Below are 25,624 nucleotides of genomic sequence, written 5' to 3'. Positions count from 1 at the left end.
AATAGAATACCTATTAAATAGGCAAGACAGGACTTTATAATACTTGTATCCATTTTTACTTCTAGGCACTGATCTATTCACTATCTTCAACAATCAATTATAAGTGCTGCAGAATGAAACTTTGGAAAACACAACTTTGTAAATTCAACACTAATAAATTCAGTAATACAAAAATTACTATCTGGACACTCAGGCAATCTCTGTACAAAGAAATCCAAGCTAAGCAGAATGTAACACAATGGTAAAGCTGTTTCTTAAATAATCGTATTTCAAAAAGTACAAAGGAGTCAACTTAGTGTGGAACTTAAGACCCCAAATTAATGAGCCTGAGTCTTGCTAATAGTTATCATTCCTCTTCAAAGAAAAACACATATTCATGAGACAGGAAGATAGATCATAGGATGCAAACTAGCAGCCCTCAGCAAATTCATCTGACAGATATGCTTTGTTTCATCTGTACAGTATTTAACATTATTTCCCATGAATTCCCAACATTTAAAAAGAGGGCACTTCACAATAAACAAAAAGACTTCTAGCTTCTCTTATTAAAAAAAAAATCAATATATCTAGTATCCTAAACCCCTATTTCCATGTGGTAACAGATTAGAACATCCCCTTTAAAAAGGGCACCATAGTTCTTTAAACACAACATTATACTACTCATTTGTGTTACCTGAGTTGCAAGGCAGTTGGGTTTAAATCCTACAGTATAGAATGTGACAAAAACCAATTACAGTTTACAGTGCACAGGTTTTGTGATATGATGTTTATCATCAGGCAAAATAACCAAATTCAGTAGGTGAATTTTATTTCTAGCTTCATGCGTCTTTCTGTAGAAGATGACTTTTTCTGAACCCAGTAATGACCCCACCCAGCAACACACATCCACAAATACTATACCTCAGCCTGAATGCTCACGTGAAGACTAAAGGCTTCTGGCTTTTAAGTCACTAAATTATCTACAAAAGAAAAAGTTTCCCTACAAAACAATGCTAATGAAGCAGACTGGCATATGTGAATAATTATCATTTGCCATTAATGGTTCCATCAGTCATATCAAACTGTTCAGGATAAAATTTTCAACTAATATTTTTTTAAAATTAACAAGAATATCAGGATGAGAAGAAATTGGCAATCAATGACTTTCTGAACTATATATGGAAAACTAAGGATTCTGAATGCTTGGAAAGGCTCTGGAAAAAGACATTTCAGTTAAACCATGACCTAGTTTTTAACTAAAAACTACTCCAAGGCAAAACGTCAAAAGATGGTATCAACCATAGTAGAAGGAAAAATAAATGAGTAATTCAGTAGTTTCTTCTTGTAACAGGCATATACATTTTATTCTCCTGTAATGAAACCAAAAGTCAAATAAAGTAAAGAAAAAAAAGGTAATCTGAGCAGACATTTGTAATTAAGAACTTCAGACTAAAAAACAACTCCTCTCAGGCAGCCTGACTCACAGCCTACATGTAGCTATTTCATTCTTTCTTCAGACAAGAAACAAAACAGTTAAGATTAACCACTTTCTATCAATCTGATCAAAATATAAGATTCTTTTCCTTTACTGCATATCCTACAATTAAATGATGGCTATTGTTTTCAAAGTGCATTTTAAGGGAGCTGTTGAAAGTATTAGTGCAACCATGGTACAAATTAGTCTGTAGAGTTGCAGTGACTTGTCTAACCATTTTTGGCTAATAGGGCTACAAAGAAAAGTCCAACATTACCTGTGAAGACTCACAAACTGCATTTAAAGAGAGAAAAACAAAGGGAACAAGAAATAAGTTGCAAATTTACAAAAGAATTTGGTGGTTATCAGTAATTTTGCATTATATTTCAATAATCCTAAAATGGAGATAAAACCAGAATATATTCATAAATTACACAAGTTTTACTCTATTTATTGGCTCTCCCACCAACTCTTTTTACCAGCATTCAAATGCAAGAGGTGAAAAAAGAGAGTTGGGGTTCTTATCTGGTCAGGGGGGAAATCGCTTCTTATCTGGAGGGTTACGGGGAAAGAGGTTCTCCATGTTTTCTGGGATTTTGCAGCTCAGGTAACACAGGAGAAGGGAAATCTACCACAACTCCAACAACTTAAGCAAAAGAAACCCAAAATTTCTTATCCTTCTCAGTACAACCTTTCCTGAAAAAAGAGATCCATGTCATCCTAGGACTCCTTTTTAAAGCAAATACACAAATGAGACATATAAAAATTACGCCACAGTTTCCTTCTAAAGCATGTCCTTAGAAAATGTTTTTATTAATATTTAAAACAAAAGGTTCCCTTATTGCTTGCTAGAAAGAAATGTGGCTGGAGAGAAGTTTTTCTACAATTTTTCAAACTATCCCAAACAGCATATTTTGGAGTGTGATTATGTATAATATACTTCATATTATCATTATCCAAAAAGAAGCCAGGTCATCAAATTGAAAGAAAACGAAAAACCATCACAATCTCACAGGTAAGTAAAATAAGGCAAAGTAAGTTCTAAAATACAAACAGGAAGTCCATTCTATCAGCACTGGATTCTGTTATGCTCATAAAATTGTGAAATACATCTTTTACAAAGATACAGTCTTGAATTTTTCTTGTCCATAATTTAACTTACATAATCTATGACAAATAAAAGAGTAAGTTTTAGCCAATACCTCATACACACGTGCCAAAATAATATAAAGCAAAGTTTTAAATTATCAAAATAAAGCTATAAAATGACTAAATTCCTAAATTAATGTTCTACATTTGGTTTGATACTTATTTAATCACTCAAAATGCAGACTGGTAAACTTTCCATGATATAAACATCACAGCTTACTGGCATCCAAAATAGATTCCATACGCATTTCCAACACAAATACTATGTATGCTTTTACACTGTTTAAGCATAAAGAAGCAACTGTAAAGACTCAAGAAATCCCCAAGCTGTTAGGAAATGAATCTAAACCATTTGTGGAATCTTAACTAAGACTGAAAGATTAAAACAGCATAAAAACTTGCCATAAAGTATGATCCTTTTTCTTAAATGCATGTAAACATACAAACATACATACATAAGTGTATATGTGTATACATATGTACATATATATGAAGTGTGTATAAAAGAGAGAAGATAAACAATGTTTATTGTACCTTTTAGATGGTAAACCACTTAAATGCATCATCTCACTTGAACCTTGCCACTTATCAAAGACAATTTATAGAATAGAAAATTTAGAAATGTTAGGTAATTTGCCCAAAGTTACACAGATAATAAGCAAGAAAGCCAGCATCTGAACCCAGGTTGTCCCATCTCCAAAGCCCAGGTTCTTTTCACTACATTATGCCACTTCCCTATCAGACTATTGCTATTACAATTAAGGAGATACAAGTGACCAAATCTATACTTCAATAATCAATTTTTAAATATTACCTAAGTACCTCTGCAAGGTTTGCATACTTGTTAACAAAATAAAACTCCATAAATCCCAATTTCTGGTGACATGCATTAAACATGTTTGTAACAAATATGTTAAATCTGAGAATAAGGAGGGGAGAAAAGGCCATTCAAAGACCACAAGAGTTCTATCAAAAAAGTATCTTTAGGGCCGGGCAGAGTGGCTCACACCTGTAATCCCAGTACTCTGGGAGGCCAAGGCAGGCGGAACACCTGAGGTCAGGAGTTCGAGACCAGCCTGGTCAACATGGTGAAACCCCATCTTTACTAAAAAACACAAAAAACAGCCGGGAGTGGTGGCGGGCACCTGTGATCCCAGTTACTCAGGAGGCTGAGGCAGGAGAATTGGCTGAACCCGGGAGGCAGAGGTTGCGGTAAGGCAAGATTGTGCCACTGCACTCCAGTGTGAACAAGAGAGTGAGACTCCATCTCAAAAAAAAAAAAGAGGCTGGGCACAGTGGCTCATGCCTGTAATCCCAGCACTTTGGGAGGCCAAGGTGAGTAGATCACTTAAGGTCAGGAGTTCGAGACCAGCCTGGCCAACATGGTGAAACCCCATCTCTATTAAAAATTAAAAATTAGTATTTTGTATTACTAAAATACAAAATTTTACATTTGTATATAATTTCGGGTGCTGTGGTGCACGCTTGTAATCCCAGCTACCTGGGAGGCTGAGGTGAGAGAATAGCTTAAACCCGGGTGGCGGAGGTCACAGTAAGATTGTACCACTGCACTCCAGCCTCGGCGAGAGAGCGAGACTCCACCTCAAATAAATGAATGAATGAATGAGTTGTATCTGTAGGATCCAACCTCAAAATGTTCCTACTCCTAAGGTGGGCTAATCTGAGTACTACTAAGGATAATAACGACAGCAAACTGAGATGTAGCAAATGTTTTAATCTATGAAGTCATAATGATACTAAAGAAAAAAGTCACCATTATAAAATGCTAGGAAATCAACTCATTATTCTGATATCTGATGGAAAAGAATCACGTATTCTGATTTTCCTAAACAAATCATGCCACCAGATAAAGATTTTTAAATAGTATTTCAGCTAATAAGTGAAGGAATAAATTCAGAACATCATTATTTTTATGCAATGGACTCGGGTACTGAGCACCAACAGCTAACATTATAAAAACACAATCCAAAATTACATGCCTCTTAAATCCCAAGTAGTAAGAATATCCCCAGCCACTCATCCTCCTAATAGGAAGAACCTGTAACTGATTAAGTCTCTGGATCCAATAACCTAATAACAAGAAACAGAACATAGGAACTTGTTACAGGGCACCATAGTGGTGCAATCAACTAATTCAGACTACTGAAAACTGTATAGGACAACTAAGCAAATTTCTTCACTAATTACAGAGGAGGAAAAAGAAGGAATACAGGAAAAATCTTATGAACTTAGAGACCTAAGAGACATGTCTCACAATTGCAGTCTGTGGACCTTGTTGGAAATCTGATTCGAACAAACTGTATGTATGTATATATGCATGCATGTACATATGTACGTATGTATGTATGTATGTGTATGGAAAAATCTGAACTATAATGAACATTTGAATCCTAATGAATTATTATTACTACTATTATTTAGAGAATGATGCTACTAATGTGGTTATATTTAACAAAAAAAGTATGTTTTATAGATTGATATACACAATACTTAAGGATAAACTAATACTATGTCTAAAATTTGCTTCAAAATAATATGACAGTGAGTGGAATGACAAATGAAACAAGATTAGCCATGAGTGATTAACACATAAACGTTAGAGTATCCAATTACTTTTGAACATTTTCAATTTCATAAAGAATAAAAAATAGACATTACATCCTTTCCCCATTTTTCCACGGAAAGAGGTCATGCCAACCGACATTAAATATAATCTCTTCTGTGATTAAAAAGCAACACAATTATATGGTTACATATTACAGCTCAACAGTTACAAGTGACAAAACATTTTCAACAAAAAATGTTTACTGATCCTCAAAGTGTGATAAAGAATTGATGTTTCTTGGTGTTTTATATGCATCCCCAGCAAAAGCTGTTGGGAAAAAACACTTACCTGCATGACTGTTGAAATGTGCAAAGTTAGCAAAATTGGCTGTAGCTGTTGACTGAGGAGCTGGAGCAGCAAAGATGTCTGAGCCGAGATCGCTTAAAAGGTCAAATTGCTTCTTCTCCTGCTGCTGCCCTTGAGAACGACCTACAACTGGGGACTACAAACCACATATTAACTATAAAGATATTCCAGTCAGATCTGCAAAATCTTTATACAAAACTATCTGCAAACTTAAAACACACTTATACATACGAAGAGTTACAGTATGCTGAGTTAACCTTTCTCATTTTTCACTCAATCTTTTGTGAAAACAGAGAAATTTATCTAAATGTCTTAGTATGTGTCATCAAAAAGGGCAGGATTTAATCCACAGTACTACGCCTCTGAACCATTCTTGTATAGGATAGAGGCTGCAATGCCACACAGTAACAGATCTGTCACAGCCCCATCAACTGTAATAAAGTGTAGAAGACAAACTTTAGGTAGCAACTTATGAAAATATTCCATTTTGTTCATTTTTAAGAATAAGGTATAATGCAAAGTCCCTTGTGTTGCAATGATCAACATGCTTCACAATCACACATGTGGGAAAACTCTACTACTAAGAAATCCCTTCCTAGAAAAGTGTATCAAAGAGACTATACATTCTAACTCTGATGGTCACCATAGATTCATGTTTTACAAATTGTATAACACGATATATACGTATATACATGTATACACACACACACACATATATATAGCTATAGCAACATTCCTGTATAACTCACCTTTACAAAGTTGCAGAGAAGTCAAAGAAACTCATATTAGCAATAGCAAAAAGAACAAGTATATATACATTTCAACCACTTAACCAACAATTTCTTAATGCATAACAAACCATTGGAACATAATGCTACTGGCATACAAGATTATGCTGCTGTCTTAAAGAATTCTCAAATTCTTGATACTCAAGCCCTCTTTAAGTCGAAGTCCCTACAAAGATTCAAAGACTACTCACCTGACTAGGTGTGCCCTTATTTAAGTGCAGTGTTGGTGCAGAATCCCCTAAAAGAGATTTCAGTGGTTTGACCTCAGGTGTGCTGCTTGTGCTACTGGCAGAGGACCCTGAAATAGATGCATGAACTGATGCCACGACTTTGGCTTGTTCTGGCGGGACATACCTAAAACATGTAAAAAACAGTTAACTAAAAAAAAATGTAGGTAATTCTATATCAAAAAATGATAAGCTTAATTCTAACTTTGTACAAGATTGTTTCACCATTAATCTTATCTGAAAACCCTCTCACACAGAATAACTTTGCATATTTTTTAAAAAAGGAACGATAGCTTAAGACTACACCCATTAAATATTTGAAATACTCAGAGAAAGAGAAGACTAACCACAAAACTTGTTTCAATTACTTATTTATGGTTTTTCTAAGATATTAAGTACAATATAAGAAATAACTGCTTTTTTTAAACAGAGGACCTACAATTAATCATCACGATGAATAGTTCATACTATAATTTTTAAAATTATCTTAAGATCTAAATAACATTTGAAGAAAGATGAGGTAGGAAAACATTTGTAATATTACAGTTAACAGCCTAAAATATAAAGGCTTATTACATCTGTAAGAATAAGATCATCCCATTTTAAATGAACAAAAGAAGCAATTCACAGAAGACAGGAGACACAGAAATGAAAACACTTTTAACCTGACAAAAATGCAAATTAAGGTTTTATTCACCTATCAGCTAAGTGTGAACTTTACAATTTTTTATTGCTACCTACTAAAATATATAAATAGGTGTGCTTTGTGCACCAGAAGTGCCACTTCCAGAAACATCCTTAAGAACTGGTAAGTGTATACAGATGCATGTACACACAGATGTTAACCACAGTCCTCTCTTTATAATTTCACAAAAACTGGGAAACAAACCCAACATCTATCAAGGAAAAAAAATTTACGATAATACAATACTCATAGCTACTCTGCTTTGACATGGAAAGAGGAAACTTCACAGGTCTTTCAGATTTGATTCCAGTCATATAAACACATGATTTATGTGAGGAGGCGAGTCAAGAAAGGAGAGGTAGCAAGGATAGAATAATGTCCAAACATCGGCAATCCTGACCTCTAGGTGTGGGATTATGTGAGAGATTTTGCTCTTTGTAATTCTGGGTTTTGTCTTACCCTCCTTCTTATTCCCCATATGAAGTAGGTGAGGAAAGAAGGAAAACCATGCTTAAGAGCACCTGTTCCAGAGACAAGAGTTCAAATCCCAGCTCTACCACTAAATGGCTGTGAAACCTTGGGCAAACTATTAATACTTCAACTCTTTGTGCTTCCATTTTTTTCATTTATAAAATGGAGAGGCAGAGTTGCCTAGGTTTAAACAAGTTAACATTTGTAAAGCACTGAGAACAATTCCTGGTATACGTGTTAACTAAGTGTTCACTGTCACTAAACTACATAATAATCACAAACAACTGCTTTTAAGTAAATGGGAGAGATAAAAGATATATGACAATGAATACAAGAAGTTATATTTTCCCATAATTTAGCATACTACTAATACAAATTCTTGAGTATAGCCAAGTCTTATCAAAGGATAAAATCAAATGATAGTTATTGGTTCAAAAGACTCACCTGGCAAAGTAATATGCTACCATATTTTTACTATCAACCCACCTTCTAGGATTTTCTTCTTTCCTGAACTTAAATTTTACTGGTGTATTTTAATCTATTTTCATACCTGATGTCTTCTAGTATAACACAGAAAGTGATTTTGAGAACTGGTCAAAAGAACAGTTTCAAAATCCCTTTGGATAACACCATCATCACTGTTTTAAGTATAGTTACAGTGAGTATTTTTAGGGATGCTGCATCTGGATAGTGCTTATTCCATGTTAGAAACCAATTTCACTGCTTGCTAGCTATATGTTACAGGTGTGCAGCAGTCTGGATTAAAAACATACAGGTCCTGGCCCTCTTAATGATGGTCACCTGTCCCACCACTTGAAGTCTCTATTTGTATAACTCTTATTATCCTGTTTCTCAGGAAAGAAAAAAAATAACATAAACTGTAATTATTTGAGGTTTCTAGGTATTTGCGTTATAGTTTGAATGAATAATACATTACTGTTATAAATGTGGGGGTAAGGATCTATGATTTTAATTCTACCAACTGTTACTCACACTCACTTTTCTCTTGATAGCTAGAGCTGACCATAAACTAATCCCTAACCAAACTCACTTTCTGAATTGGTAAAAGTAACACGGCTGAGAAAACAAAACTAGGTTAGGGCTATGTAAGGAGAACAGTCTTTCCTACAGGGTAGAATGTCTAGGAAATTCAGAACCAAAATGATAAAAGGATAATTATACCTTTCATTTTAAAAGAATCATTTATGCTACCATATTTTTACTATCAACCCACCTTCTAGTATTTTCTTCTTTCCTGAACTTAAATTTTACTGGTGTATTTTAATCTATTTTCATACCTGATGTCTTCTAGTACAGCTGAATATAGCCCTGACTAATCTTGCCTTGCAAAAAGTAGTCTATTTTAGGCCGGGCACAGTGGCTCACAACTGTAATCCCAGCACTTTGGGAGGCTGAGGCAGGTGGATCACCTGAGGTCAGCAGTTCAAGACCAGCCTGGTCAACATGGCGAAACCCTGTCTCTACTAAAAATGCAAAAAATTAGCCAGGCGTGGTGGTGGGTGCCTGTAATCCCAGCTACTTGGGAGGCTGAGGCATGAGAATTGCTTGAACCCAGGAGGCGGAGGTTGCAGTGAGCCGAGATCGCACCATTGCACTCCAGCCTAGGTGACAAAAGCAAAACTCAGTCTCCAAAAAAAAAAAGAAAAAAAGTAGTCTATTTTGGAAAGTAGTAAGAATACAAATTTTGATAGTGCATGCAAGTCAGAGCTAATGTGCTCCTGAATGAAGGTAAAGACCTCTGCTGTAAACCACAACAAATGTTCCCTCAGGACAAAAACAGGCTCTGAACAGATTCTCTTGGGTTGAAACAGAGTTCCTCAAGCAAACAAGAAGCTCGTTACTTCCCCATTATTTATTCCCTCTATTTTGACTCTCTGCCCCATCTTCTTAACCTCCCAAGATGAAAGTATCCACTATTCAATACTATTAAAGAAATAACCAAAAGTTCATAGTTAATGAGTCTTAGTAACTTAAATTGTGCTCATATAGCTAAAAATGAAGAACCCTCATTAGCTTAACACTAGCTTTATAGATATAGTCCCTATTCCATAGGAAGGGGCTTACTAGCTATATGTACGACCTGTTGGAATTAATTTTTAAAAATTAACATCTGATAGATTTAGTTAGGGAAAAGTAAATGCTCCCTTCTTAACCAGAAAGTAAACTGATTTCTTAGGTCAAAAGAAAAAATATTTTGAGCAAAGGCTACAACAGACAATTAAGTAGATGGATTACTACACCAGAGCTTTAGCATAGTGCCTAGTATACAGAAGATGAAACTCAATAAATTAAAAAAAGATATGACTCAGTAAATACTTGCTAAATTAATGATTTTTAAGAATGGAGGCTATGTAGGGCAAAACATATTTAAAGAAGCTAACAGAGATAGGGAATGATTAGAAGGAAGAATCCCTAACTTTCCTGGTAATTATTACAACAAAAAGCCTGCTGCCAGGAACAGATGAGTTAAGATAAAGTAGAAGTAAAGGTTTTCAGAAACCAAACCAACAAAAAGCCAAGGGATAATGAATTATATACCTATCTAGTTCTCACTGTCTGTCTTTTATCCTTCATTGTGTCAGACTAACCTTACCCATAGTTAATATGTGATTTGGGGAGGCTTTATTCTACATACAAACTCTTCACTCACCATCTTTTCTTTTCATACTTTTCTTGTAGAAACTCTTTCACTTTTTGTGGATCCCTGAAGTCTGGAATTGCTGAAGATCTATCATCAAATAATCCTAGCCAAATCTGTTTACAGACCTTTGGAAAGAATTAAAAAAAAATATGTTAAATTCAACATCTTCACTTAATGAAATTTTAAGGGGATACTATGATTCTTTCAGGAAGCTAATCTACATAATAATTTTAATAATATGCTTTCAATGAGGATACTAATAAACAGAAATAAAGGAACTAAATTTATTTTTAATATGTTGCGGTATGCAGTAAAATTTTAGCAACAAAATCATTAAAAAGGGGAAATGAAGAGTGAAGTGGGATTTCAGAGGACCTGGGGTCTTTTCAGTCTTGGCATAATCATAAACTTCACCATTAGCAAAGTCATGTAACCTGCTCAGTTCCCTTACTCACAAAACAAAGGAACTGAACCAATAGCTATTTCACAGGCCCTTTAGCAAGTCTAAAAAACCAAAAAGAACAAACAAAAATACTAGAATCATAAACACTTTAAAATTGTAACAATAAACACAAATATAAGGCAAACACACTATTAGCTTTATAGCTGCTGTCTCCTATGCATTTTTGGTCCAATAGCTAAAAAATGAGAATCTGAGATATTTAACTTTCAGAAAAACCAAAAGAGAAATGAAATAAAATAGCACAAAAAGAACTATAAAGAGAAAAACTGATAAAGCAGACTTCGTCAAAATAAAAAACTATTCTTCAAAAAACTTAAAAAATACAAAAATCAAGACACCAACTGATAAAAACTATTTGTAAAATGTATAAGAACTTGAAACTGGAATATATAAAGAATTCCTACAACTCAATTATAAAAGACAGATAACCCAACACTTGTTTTGGTTTTTGTTTGTTTGAGAAAAGGTCTGTCTCTATCACCCAGGATGGAGTGCAGTGGTGCAATCTCAGCTTATTGCAACCTCTGCCTCCCAGGCTCAAGCCATCCTCCCACTTCAGCCTCCTGAGTAAGCTGGGACTACAGGAGTGCAGCACCACAGGTGGCTAATTTTTTGTATTTTTTGTAGAGATGGTGTTTCACCATGTTGCCCAGGCTGGTCTCGAACTCATGAGCTCAAGCGATCTGCCCGCCTCAGCCTCCCAAAGTGCTGGGATCACAGGCGCGAGCCACCACGCCCAGCCAACACTTGTTTAAAGCGGGGCCAAAAGGTCTGAACAAACACTTCACCAAAGATATCAGCAGCCCACTATCATTAGTCATGCATAAAATGCAAATTAAAATGACACTGAGGCCGGGTGCAGGCGGATCACCTGAGGTCAGGAGTTCGGGACTAGACTGGCCAAAATGGTGAAACCCCATCTCTACTAAAAAATACAAAAAAATTAGCCAGGCGTAGTGGTGCATGCCTGTAATCCCAGCTACTCGGGAGGCTGAGTCAGAAGAATGGCTTGAACCCAGGAAGGGGAGGTTGCAGTGAGCCGAGATCATGTCATTGCACTCCAGCCTGGGCGACAAGAGCAAAACTCCGTCTTTAAAAAAAAAAAAAAAAAAAAAAAGACACTGAGACTCCACAAGATAGACATGCATATACTACTAGAAAAGCTGAAAACAAAGTGTGACCGCATCATGTGTTGGTAACAATGTGGAACAACCGGAATCCTTTAGAATGTAAAATGGTGTAAGCACTTTGGAAAACATTTGGCAGTTTCTCAAGAGTTAAACATAGACCTAGCATATGATGTAGCCATTCTACTTCTAGGTATTTATTCAAGAAAAATAAAAGCACTTTTCCACACTCAGACTGTACATAAATATTTATAGCAGCTTTACTGATAATAACCCCAAACTGGAAATCACCCAATTGTTCATAAACAAGTGAATAAACAAATCGGAGAATATCCAAAGAACATTATTCAGCAATTAAAAGGAGAAAACCATTAATACAAGAAACATGAATAAACCTCAAGATTATGCTGAAAGAAACCTGTGCACCCCCCCACCAAAACGTATATACTGCATATTTCCATTCATTTAAATTTTTAATGTAAACCAGTCTACAGCGATGAAAAGCAGATCAGTGGATTCATTACAAAGGGTTGCACAATGAAAATATATGCTATCTTGTTATTGTGGTAGTGGTTTCATGATACATACAAATGTCAAAACTCATCAAATTGTACACTTTAAGTATGTACACGTTATCAGTTTAAATATCCAAGTTATCAACTATTCCTCAGCAAAATTATCAAAAACAAGTCCACAAGTTTCCAAAATACATTATTTTAAAGAATAAGCAATTACGACACTATGAAAAGAGCATAGTATCTGGTTTCAAAAACCCTGACAAGTATTTAAGAAATCAGGGAAGGAAAAGCATACTTCTCAATCTTACCTGCTCACTGAACTGGGTATGGGATAAATAAGAGAAAGGTTAGGAGAAAGGACTTGCCCTTCTCCTTTCCTATCATGTCCCCAAATCTGTTTCAAAACATTTCTTGTGGGTCGGGCGTGGTGGCTCACGCCTGTAATCCCAGCACTATGGGAGGCCAAGGCGGGAGGATCACGAGGTCAGGAGATCGAGACCATCATGGCCAACATAGTGAAACCCCACCTCTACTAAAAATACAGAAAAAACAAATAGCTGGGCATGGTGGTGCATGCCTGTAACCCCAGCTACTCCAGAGGCTGAAGCAGGAGAATCGCTTGAACCCGGGAGTCAGAGGTTGCAGTGAGCCGAGATCGCGCCACTGCACTCCAGCCTGGCGACAGAGTGAGACTCTGTGTCTGTCTGTCTATATATATATTTCTTGTGGTTCCTTCCTATTCCAGGCTCAGTACAGATACTATAAAGTCATTTAGGAAGTGACAGTTAAAACGAGTGAGAACTAGAGTAAGGCACAATCCATTATGAAAACATTTCACTGGCAACGCCTGAGAAGTACAGACATCCAGGAACATTAGTGCAACTTACTGCCAGAAATACTACAAACCTTTAAGAGACCCAGCTTGTCCAACATTTAGCCACTTAAAAAGAACTACATGGGACTCTCCTCAGGCAGAAACCTAACTAATGATTCTCCCAAAATGTAATTCTTTAAGATTTTTAAAGATTTATCAGTTACATTCATAAAGGGAGGCCTGGAAGTTTTTCATTCTTCTATTTTAAAACTTCCCAAATGAGAAAACAAGAGACAGGGTAGTTATTTACCCAAAGCCATGAAACTATTGACTGTATTTGATGGACACTTTACTATATTCCAAAACCTCTGCCACATACAACTTTTAAAACTAAAATCAATAAATGAATAAATAATAAGCATACAAATAAATAAATAAAATGAAGCAGATGGGCTAAGGGCAGACAGATCATAGAGCTGCCATCTTGGCACTCGTAACGCAAAGCAAAGATGGAGTGCTTGATGATAAACTATTTGACATAAGCAGCCTGCAGGATTCCCTCAAAATTGTTTACTAACTGCTGTGGTTCTGTTCCTGCTCTCTGGAAGGTCACACTGCTAGAGAAAAAGTCATTAAAAATAGCTGCTTGAGTCCTCTACAAATTCAAACTGTCTCACTGTCAAAGTCCCTCAAAGTTATTAATCGGCTCTAATTTCCTATTATATTGCCCCACAGCAGCTACTTCCTATATTTATAGATCAAAATCCTAACCAATCTTGACACTCTTGGCAGCTGAATTCTTACTCAAGTGAAGTAACTCTCAGTATGTGATTCCCAGTTCTGTAAATCAGCAAGCAACATCAGTGTCAACTAAGAACTTGTTGGAAATGCAAATTTTCAGGAGCCACCCAAGACGTGAAATCAGTCCCTCTAGGTAGAACCCAGCAATCTGTTTTATCAAGTCCTCCAGGTTATTCTGAAGTGGGCTAAAGTTTGAAAACCAATGCTTTGGTAACGTCTAGGCCAGCAGATGGAAACTTACTTTCTACCTGTAATTTTATTCATCTTTCCTTGCCTCTGTATCAGAACATCAGAGAGAGAGGGAAAGAGAGATTCAAACTATACATAGCTTTCAGCATCTCCCAAATTTAGCCAGTAAGCCTATTACGCGGTAAGATTCATTTAACACAGACAGTGTTTCAGTGACACACCTGGGAAAACATCAATCTCTAATTCCTTATGACCTACTCACAGTTTAGTCCCTGAAAGGTTGCCTTCTGCTCCCAACATTCTACTAACATTGCTATTTCAGGCATCTAGATTTGCTGATGGAGTATAAAGTCTCTTTTCTGCTTGTTTTGGTTTTTTATTAAAATAAACACCATCAACTGAAAAAAGGGGGTTTCAAGGTTGGGAAAAAAGGGAGAGAATGAACTGACTAGGAAGCACTGAAGACTTATGGCCATCAATATATAAAGTGAAACTAGTCCGAAGGCTTTTTTTCTCCAGCTTTATCTGGCTATTTAGGTAAAAGTAGGTAGAATATTGGTTTAATCAAGCAGAATATGACAGAAGTTGGAAAAAGGTGATTATATTAACAGACCATGGAATCTAAGCTAAGAAAAATAAAGACATCAGGAGGAAGACGGATAACAAAGGGATTTAGTGAAATGAAGGAATAGAGATGCTGATGATTGTCCCAAAATTGTTAGCTCCAGTATTAGAGTAAGCCAGGAAGAGAGAATCAGTGGTGGTCAGAGAACTGGATGCTTGAAACTGAAATCTGGGAGGTGATACAGTTATCAATCAATAAAAGGTCTAAAGTAGTATGAAGGATCACCGGAGGTCAAGGAATTCAGAGGGCCATGCAGATATCTACATGGATACTGGAATTGCCAAAATGATTAACACTAGTGAGAATAAAAACAGTATCTAAAATGAATGAGGGGGCTGAATACGATGGCTCACTCCTGTAATCCCAGCACTTTGCGAGGCCCAAACGGATGGATTGCTTGAGCCCAGGAATTCAAGACCAGCCTGGGCAACATGGCAAAATACAGTCTCTACAAAAAATACAAAAATTCACTGAGCATGGTGGTGCATGTGTAGTCCCAGCTACTCAGGAGGCTGAGGTGAGAGAATCACCTGAGCCCGACAAGTAGAGGTTGCAGTCACCCTTGATCATACCACTCTACTCCATCCTGGGTGTCATACAGTGAGACCCTGTCTCGAAATAAATAAATAAATACTGAATGAGGGAGACTGACTGGTATGACTGCAACAAGAAGATGCAGCAAGTGATAAAATCTATTGACATTAAAAGTGGGGATGAAGGGCTAAAAACAGCACTGAGGAGCAAGAATGACACCTAAAACAAGGAATTATATGGAACAATGGAATTGGTTTTGATGGTCTCTTTTGGGGGAGGTGAATAGTCAATTCTAATTGTAGAATAATGTGATGGTTATGGTAGTTAATGAGCTTGGACAAGGGAATCAGACTGCATGAGTCTGAATTCCAACTCTGTTTGCTGCTATTTGACTTGAGCAAGTTAACATTTATCTGTAAAATGCAAATAATAATATAACCTATTTCATAGGGAGGTTTAGAGTTAAGTAAATTAATATATGTTTTGTACTAGGAACGGGTATATAAACTTTAAATAGTATTAGTTTGGCCAGGTGCAGTGGCTCACGTCTATAATCCCAGCACTTTGCGGGGTCAGGAGGTAAAGACCAGCCTGGACGAAATGGTGAAACCCCATCTCTACTAAGAACACACACAAAAAAATAAGCCGGGCATGGTGGCATGCACCTGTAATTCCAGCTACTCAGAAGGCTGAGGCAGGAGAATTGCTTGAACCCGGGAGGCAGAAGGTGCAGTGAGCTGAGATCGTGCCACTGTACTCCAGCCTGGGTGACAGAGCAAGACTGTCTCAAAAAACAACAAAAAAAATTGTATTAGTTATATTACTTTTGGGCCTGGTCTCTTAGGTGGTTTGCAGTGATGGGCTATGGAGTGATGAGATAAGCAATGACTGGGAAGGGTGGTCTTACCAGGAAAATACAGGAAGCTGTAGATCTCCCTTCATTCCTGCTACAGACACAATCATAGTGGTCTTGACAGAGCACTCTCCCTCCTCTGAACTTCTAGCATTTTGTAGCTCTCACAGGAAACTCATTCCAAACTGCCTAGTAGTAGAACCACGGAGCATGTGTCTCATTTACTTTTGGATTCCCCATAATGCTTCAAATAATGGGCTGTGCCATATTAAGTGTTCAATAAAATGGCAATACTCAAAACCAGATATTATGGAAGAACTAAAAATAAAATCACACCAGACAACAGAATAAATTCATAAAATTGATAATTTTTTCCCTTAGTCCTAATCCACTCTAAAACTGGAATCATAACAGACACTGACAGAATCTAAAACATGTTAAAGCATATTTTATCAGTCAGTTACTACAGAAACGGATGGCACAGTCAATTTGGATAATTTGAAGGAAGTTTAATAAGGAGACTGTTACGAAGCATAGGTGGGTTGTAAGGAAATCACAAGTGAGAGTGTTATATCCCAGGGTTAGTAACAGCAGGGCATACCACTACCCATTGGCAGTAAAGCAGGGGAAGAAAGAAAAATGTCAGCTGCCTGATAGGAACTGGAAACTTCAATGGAAGGATGCGGCCAGGCTACAGAAATCCCACAGGAAGAAGTCAGGAAAGTAAAAATCCTAACCTCTCTCTCCTCCTTTCCTTCAATCAGCTGAACATGTTCCCCACCAGCTGAACCCAACTAGAAAGCAGGGACAAGAAGTCCATTTGTATATCCAGACAGACCAGCTGCTTGGAGCCAGAGCAAGGAAAAGACTAGAGTGAGAAGTGCAGATAGCAGCTATCCAGCACAGCAGCCAACTCATGATAATAAATATACACAGGGCTAGCAATTTAACAAACTCAGTTATGAATACCAAAAATAGGAAACCTCCATACTCATTCCCAATTACTCATAGATAAAAGGAAAGGTAAGAATCAGTGTTGTATCAGTAATCCTTGAGGGGGACAGCAAATTGGAGTGGAAACTTGTTGAAATGGATATTCACCTTTATTTGGAGAAAACCTTATTTTCATAAAAAGGATAAAAAGAATAAACCACATGGCATGACTCTGCTTATAACCTCTATATAGAAAGATAAAAGAGTAAGGAAAGGACAGAGGATCTGGAATTTAGAGAATCTTTTTTCACTAAGACAATCTACATACATCCAACTAGATTTCATACTTTCTTTTTTGTCCTTTCTCTATTAGTAGAGATGGAGTAATCCTCTAGGTAATCCTGCCTCCTTTTGTATGTAAGATATAATCACAGCACTTAATAATTCTGCCCATAAAACACAGGAACAAATAACAGAATAGTTTAAAAACTGAAAATTTGATGAACAAGTAATCAATATCCACTTTTTGGAAGTAGAAAAACTGAACAAAAATAAATATTAACAAACAGTAAATACCATTAGAAGCTCTCTAAACAGGTACAGTGGACCTATACAAAATTCTATTACCAACATATTATTTTGCCCTAAAAGGAAGAAACGAGGGAGAAAAAGTCCATACTCAGAGAAATAATCTCAAATATATGCCATGACTCAAGTAAAATACTGGAAAAACAAGTACATTATTAAGTACATTATTAACATTTCCTGCACTGATCCAGCCTACATTACTTTGACTGTATTGCTAGACCACTAGCTGATGAGTATTTCTCACTGACACATATCTAAACAATACATGAACTGAATGATGCCTGCACAAACAAAAACACTATCCACATGTGCTTTATACAAGAGAAACTGATGGTTTTGCATTTACATACATCTTTTTTAGGAACTTTACAGTATACTCTATCTTAACATTTGGTTTTATAAAATGTGCTAGCAAGAATTAGAACTTATGCAACTGAGTAACTAAAAATAGGCACACACAAGCTGTATGTGAGATCTCTGAGGCATAGTGCCTTTGTGAACCAGCCACATAAATGGACAGGTAAGGGAGTATCAGACTTAGGAGATATGAAATCCGACTTATTTATTTTGTCCTAGGGTTTCTTTAAAAGTAATTTATTTAAGCACAAACTACCTTATAACAGCTTCCTTAACGTAAAAATCAAATTCTTCATCACAGCCTGTTAGGCTTAACAGAATGTGATCCCTCATTAGCCCTCCAAACTAATTTCTAAACTCTTTCCAGCCTACTGGCCTCCTCAGAAAGTCTTCCCTAACCACCCAATCCAAAGGGACAATAATCCCTCTACCAAATCGCAGATACGCACTCTCACATTATTTTCACTACCTTTATCTCATAATTTTTAAATGCTAATGTCATGAGGCAGGAACCTCCTCTCTGATTCAACACTATTTGTATGCTTGGTACCTGACACACAGTAAGCACTTAATACCTGGTGTATGAGTGAAAGCAACTTCCTTAACAGCCCTCAAATGTATGCACAATAGAAATTATCTTTTTTCTTTTGTTCCATCTAAAATATACGCGCTGACCTAGAACGTTTAGTTCCCCAACTTATTTAGGTAGAAATAATAAATTCACTGATCCAAATTCTCATGTCATATATAGCCAGGGATCAGCAAACTGGGCTAAATCTGGGGCCTATGTGTGTAAAGTTTTCTTAGAACACAGTCACACCCACTTGCTTACGTATTGTCTATGACTACTTTCAGCTACAACATCAGCATTAATTGCAACAAAGACCTTATGGCACCCATAAAGCCTAAAATATTTACTATCTGACTCTCACAGAAAAAGTGTGCCAACCCCTAACATACCTGCAACCATGGACTATGCTACCATCCCAGCAACCAAGACTAGTAACAATTTAAATAGGATAATAAAAACCTGTTTTAGAGGCATATCTAAACTATACATAAACTGAATGATGCCTGCACAAACAAAAACATATTAAAATGTGCACAGGGAATAACATAGAGAGATGGGCAAAAACTTTCCCCTGGAGGAAGAACTTCCCAACAGCAAGGACTATCTGACAGCCAATTTATTATACATACTGATTCACTTGATAATATAGGAGAAAAAGTACCAGAATAAGTTTTGGTGAAAGATTAATAGGTATTTAACACTTGTTTTCTAAGTAACTACTAAGTACAAAGAAACAGAAATGATAAAACATTTGAAAAGGGATTAGGAAATCTCACAAAGGAAAAAAAAGAAGCAAATATTTAGAATACTAGAGAGAAATAAAATGCAATGGATAGTAAGAAAACTTACTTGCAAGTATCTGCGTTGTGAAGGAGAGCAACAACTCTAATTCAGACATCTACCATAAGGACTTAGTCAAGGGCAGCACACACAGCTCACATACCTATACCTTATTTCACTTAAGGTCTCTAACATCAGAACTGTGTTCTAGATAGGATGAAAAGAATCGAAACCCAGCTATATTAGCTTGGAGAAAAACAGATTTGCAGAGAGCATACACCAAAGCACTCCACCAAAATAAAACAAATACTTCATGGGAACCAGGAATGCAAACAGGAAACTATCTGGGACCTGGGCAGTCTGAGTGCCTATCTCCTAAGCCCCCTCTCAACTCACCCCTCCACCAAGACATAGTTTATCATTTTGCTTCTCATACTATGTCCCCACTCTTGCTTCTCTAAGTACAACTTTTTGTTTGTTTACTTGTCAGCCTGCACAGAGCCCACTACATACAATTTTTCAGTTCAGATGACTCGTTGTTTTGAATACAGCCTCTGTGAACCTTAATTCAATTTCTGAAGAAACAGGACCTGATAAGTCACTAGCCCCTGGGTTAGGTGTCCATTCCTGGTACAATCAGGGGTGTGGATGTGTGTGTGTGTGTGTGTGTATGTGTGGTGCTGTGTTTCGTGGTTTTCTCAGGGCAATAAGCCTTCTCTTCTTTCAGTAAGGAGCATGAGTAGAGTAAGCACCCCTCCCTACCCCCCCTCAACACACAGGTTATTTATGAATGAACTTTGTAAATTACAAAGAGCTTTATAAATTTAAGACTTATTATTAGTGAAGTCATAGTAGTTTCAAGGAAGATTATCATCTGCCCAACTGTCTCAAACTAAGATAACATAAGTAAATTACCCTGTATGGTATGGTGCCTGGCACAGAACGAGGGCTCTGCCTTTTAATTTTATTTACTCTGCCTTTCACGAGTTTCCTTGTTTTATCTAGTTAAATATATCAGTTTTTACCTTGTGACTTCTTCCATTGCTTTCAGTCTATAAAGTTCTTCTGCATTCAAATGCTAAATATGTAGTTGGCTATTTGGCTGTATTTTCTATAGTAATCACTCTTTGTGTTTTACTGTTACCCACCCCCACCATGTATACATCCTGAAACATTACAATTTAGTTCTGCTTCGTTTTTTAATTACAAAATAATTTATTTTACAGAAAAGTTGATAGTAGAAACACATCCCACATACCCTTTACCAAGTCTCCAATGGTAACATTTGCTTTATCATTCTCTTGAGAAAAATAATTATTTTAATGAACCATTTAAATTGGTGACATAACAAGCCTTTTACCCCTAAATGTATATTTCCTAAAAATAAGTACGTTCTTTTACATAACCATAGCACAATTATCAAAATCAAGACATTAATATTTTATATTATCTGATCTAAAGATTAGTCAGTAATCTTAATAACGGCCTTTATAGCAAAAAGAAAAGGTTTTCCTTGTCCAGAATCCATTAACTGTCTTGTCTCTTTTAATGTGGAACATTCTTTACTCTTTCTGTCATTCATGACTATGACATCTTTGAAGAGTACAGGCCAGCTGTTTGGTGGTATGTCTCTTACTCTGGGCTTCCTCATGATTAAATTAAAGTTAGGTATTTTGGGGAAGATACTATGTAAGTGACGTGTCCTTCCCAGTGTATCATTATGAAGAAAGATACACAACATCAATTTGTCCCAGTACTGGTGTATACTTGGATTATTTGGTTAAAATGTATCTTTATCCATTTTAAAGTCACTGTTTGTCCCCCTTAGGATTAATAAACATTTTGCAGGTAGATCTTTTGAGACTGTTTTCTACATGTTTATGGCTTCCTTTATGACTTACATTTTAATGCTAAAATTTTTCTGAAATTTTGGTGTATCACGTCAGGTAACATTCTAGTTAATTTTCCATTCACTGAATAACCAACTTCCACAATGAATGCTGAAATTCTTTTGTTTTACAAGATCATTCACATTTATAATATATGAAGGTTACAGTATATCTCAGGATCTAATCTACAGATCCGTGCCTATCCTTGCACTAGTTTCAGGTTGCTTTAATTATTGACTATTTACAAACAGTAAATAATTTTACAAATTATTCCCAACTAGTTTTACTTTTCTGTTCTTTTGGATGAGCTTTAGAATTATTTCCTAAAAAGAAAAAAAAAATCCCAACAGTGTTTCCATTCCAATTGTTCTAAACTTACTTTGTGACGCCTCTTAAAGCAAAGCATTCTCACTCCCAAAGATATTATGAATCTGATATGCAAGGTTGCCAAGGAAAAATTAACCAAAGGTGTGTTCTTGCCTCCCTACCTCACATATAGACGTACACACAGAATAAGCTTTACATTTTTTACATTTTCCAGAATACACCTGGAACAAACAAGGAGTTGAGCAAGGGAGTAGCAGAAGAGGGCTAGCTTGTTTGGTCATATAACCTTCAGAAATGATTAAGAACTTTATATTTTGTCTTGATATGAAGTAAGAATTGTTTGTGGATTATCTATGGTTTAAGGATATCATCAATACCAGCCACCTCTTAAAACAAATACACTCATCCATTATTTAGTTCAATCTAGGACTCAATGATAGTGATCTATTTGTACTGACACTCTATTGTCTTGTTGTCCTGGTGACTGAAGGCATGCATTTGTGAGGCAGCTGACTGAGGTTTAGAATGTAGTCATTGGCCAAGGAACAGAGAGAATTAGCACAAATTCAAAACAAGCCCCTGAAGTAAACCACATTTGTACAATATTCTATGTAAATAAACCAAGAGGTGGGGAAGAAACAGTTTTCTTTCAACATTTCTGAATACACGGGTGGCTCACAGGTTAATTTAAAAAAAAAAAAGGAACATTCAGGCAAAGCTCTTCTAGGTAAAAACAAGATTTGCAGAAGTTTTAAATAGGTTTCAAAAACAGATTATCTCATTGAACAAAGGGGAAAATTTGGGCATCAGCAAGAATAACTGAGTGAAACATATCAAATAAATAAATTCATAGTAATTTAAAAAAACCTAATTGCTTGCTGTTGGAAATGTTATGAAACTATTTTGAAGAGTTCAATATTGAAGACCACAAATGGTGGTGCACCATATCTACTGATATTTATAAATAGTTTTAATGTTCTTAAAAGAAGAATAAAACTATTGCATCTTAATGTAAATAACTTTTATTTATAAAAACAGCTTTTTCCAAAACAAAAAAATTAGTGAAAAGGCGCTGTTTTTTTTTTTTGTTTTTTTTGTTTTTTTTTTTTTTTGAGGCAGAGTCTCGCTCTGTCGTCCAGGCTGCAGTGCAGTGGCGCCATCTCGGCTCACTGCAAGCTCCGCCTCCCGGGCTCATGCCATTCTCCTGCCTCAGCCTCCCAAGCAGCTGGGACTACAGGCATGTGCCACCACGCCCAGCTAATTTGTTAGTATTTTTAGTAGAGACAGGATTTCACCATGCTAGCCAAGATGGTCTCGATCTCCTGACCTCGTGGATCCACCTGCCTCGGCCTCCCAAAAGTGCTGGGATTACTGTTGTAATTTTTGTAAACTTCATTAATGCCTTGTTAGGTAGGAGCCAGCTGATTTCTCATCTGCTTCCGCATTTTTATGTTATGTAGCTTCTGGAAAACTCTGTATACCCATGAAAACAGGAGTAAAAAAACAGCAAACTGAGTCTCAGTATTATTAAACATTTTTTTTTTTTAACTTTAAAGAACCTCTGAAAAGGTCTCAAGGATCCCTTACAAGTCCCAAACTGTACTTGGAAAACTACTGAGTTAGACTATCACCATTTTACAATTGCTAATTAGTGGATGTAGGCACTGAGCATTAGCTGCTAACATGACCAAAAATTAAAACTTTTAAAGTGGTTTTTGATTAAAAAAACACCACACAACCTATGAAATAGTGGATCTTTCCCATTCCTGAAATTAAGCCTGAATCTTAAGAAACTACTACAGCCAACCACCGTTTATAGGTAACTGGGAGAACAGAGGAACGTTGACACTACATGGATGGCATTAGCAAAATCCAGAAGGTGGAATAAATGACTTGGTTAGCAGGAGGGCAGAGAATAAGAATGAGTGACTGGAGAGGAAACTTAGAGGATAAAAAAAGACTTAAAAGGGCGAGCAGTGTAGATTTCCACCAGTAGTGGCAAAAAGCCTCAGGTTAAAACCCCAACTCTCCAGCAGATAACAACTATAAACTCTGGACAAAGTCTATAAAGACACTAAAGAGCAACCACAAGCAAGCTGAAGAGGAAAGAAACAGCACTAGGTATGTGCCTATGTGCTTTTTTTTTTTTTTTTTTAAGGATCATCACTTGAAAGCAGTCATGCAGGGCTGCTAAAACTCAAACAGAAATACACAAGCCTTAAAGCTTAAAGTAGAAGAAGACAAGAGGTTCACCACAGCCATAGCAACTGGAAAGTGAGGGCTAAATCCCAGAAGAGACATGGCCAGAGAAAGAAAATAGGTACCACAAAACTTGCAATATCAACTTTTCCCAAGTCTCTGGCTCACTCCTGACCTATGTGTGCATGGGGCTGGCTCACTCCTGACCTATGTGTGCATGGGGCTGACTTCAAACAGCTCAATTAAAGAACTGAGCAGAGATTTCAGCTGGCACTCATCATGGGAGCAGCAGAATTTGCTAAAGTAAAAAACAAAACAATTAAAACCAATAGTTTATGAAGGAACAAAACAGAATCCAGAGGCACTACATATACAAAGGAACAGGAAATTATGACCCATAATCAAAAGAAAAATCAAACAGCGACAGATTCTGCAATGATAAAAATTTTAGAATAAGCAGGCAATGACTTAAAATAGCTAGTATACTTATATTCAAAAACATATTACAGGCTGGGTGCAGTGGCTCATGCCTATAATCCCAGCACTTTGGAGGGCCAAGGCAGGTAGATCACGAGATCAGGAGTTCAAGACCAGCCTGTCCAAGACAGTGAAACTGAAACCCTGTCTCTACTAAAAATACAAAAATTAGCCAGGCATGGTGGCGGGTGCCTGTAATCCCAGCTACTCGGGAGGCTGAGGCAGAGAATCACTTGAACCTGGGAGGCGGAGGTTGCACTGAGCCAAGATTGTGCCACTGCACTCCAGCCTGGATGACAGAACAAGACTCTGTCTCAAAAAACAAACAAACAAACAAACAAAAAAAAAAACACAATAAAAAGACCATATTATATAAGAAAACATCCTTACAATAAATAAAAATGAACAAAATCTGAGCAGAGAAATGGAAACTCTAGAAATAACAGAAAAAATATAAATGCTAGAGATGGAAAAGACAATATCTAAAGTTAAACATTAGAGCTTAGAGATAACAGAAGAGTGAGTTTAGGATAAGAGAGAAATTGTCCAATCTGGAAAGTAAAAAGATGGAGGGGAAAAAAATTAAGAGCCTCTGGAAACTGCAGAACAGTATCAAAATGCCTAACATCCATGCAATTGGAATCTCAGAAGGAGAGCTGAGAGAGAATGAGGCAGAAAAAATATTTGGAAGGAAAATGATGAAATTTTCCCAATTTGGTAAATGAAAAATGTACAGATTCAAGATCATCATCAACCACAAGTAGGATAAATACATACACATACACAAAGCATATCCAGGTGCATCACAGTCACATTCTGAAAACAAAAATAAAGTGTTTCACAACTACCCATCACTGCAAAGAAAAAACAATATGAGATAAAGTAAATTTCAAAAAAGAGTATTATCAAACATAAAAAAGATACTACATAATGGTGGCATAATCAAGAAGACATAATAATTATATAACAGCACCAATAATAAAGTTTCAAAATACATGCAGCAAAAATGATGTATTTATTATAGAAAAAAATATGTAAATCCACACCAGCTGTCCAATTCTATCTGCAGTTGCTTAACTACACAAAATCAGTAACGTGGATCCACAACATCTAAACACCATCAATCACAGAGCTATAATTGTCATTTATAGAACACTACACCCAACAACTTCAGAAAACACACTCCTTTCAAGTACACACTGTACACTCACC

General features: G+C 36.4%; 1 protein-coding gene across 9 annotated transcripts in view; it reads right to left on the bottom strand.

Annotated features, from left to right (window-relative positions):
* AGFG1 (ArfGAP with FG repeats 1) overlaps positions 1-25,624 on the bottom strand; it is an 89,120-nt gene that overhangs the window by 30,797 nt on the left and 32,699 nt on the right. For all 9 annotated transcript variants that reach the window (XM_031008613.3, XM_055380595.2, XM_031008614.3 and 6 more), the window contains exons 3-5: positions 10,377-10,492; positions 6,514-6,676; positions 5,517-5,670 (exon numbers count right to left, since the gene is read on the bottom strand). In XM_031008613.3, coding sequence (XP_030864473.1) covers positions 5,517-5,670; positions 6,514-6,676; positions 10,377-10,492 — 433 coding nt within the window. The remainder of the gene's footprint in view (positions 1-5,516; positions 5,671-6,513; positions 6,677-10,376; positions 10,493-25,624) is intronic.

Source organism: Gorilla gorilla, chromosome 11 (assembly GCF_029281585.2).
Source record: "Gorilla gorilla gorilla isolate KB3781 chromosome 11, NHGRI_mGorGor1-v2.1_pri, whole genome shotgun sequence".
In the NCBI taxonomy this organism is placed as follows: Eukaryota; Metazoa; Chordata; class Mammalia; order Primates; family Hominidae; genus Gorilla; species Gorilla gorilla.
Note: the sequence above shows the minus strand (reverse complement) of the source record. Positions and strands in the feature narration are given on the sequence as shown.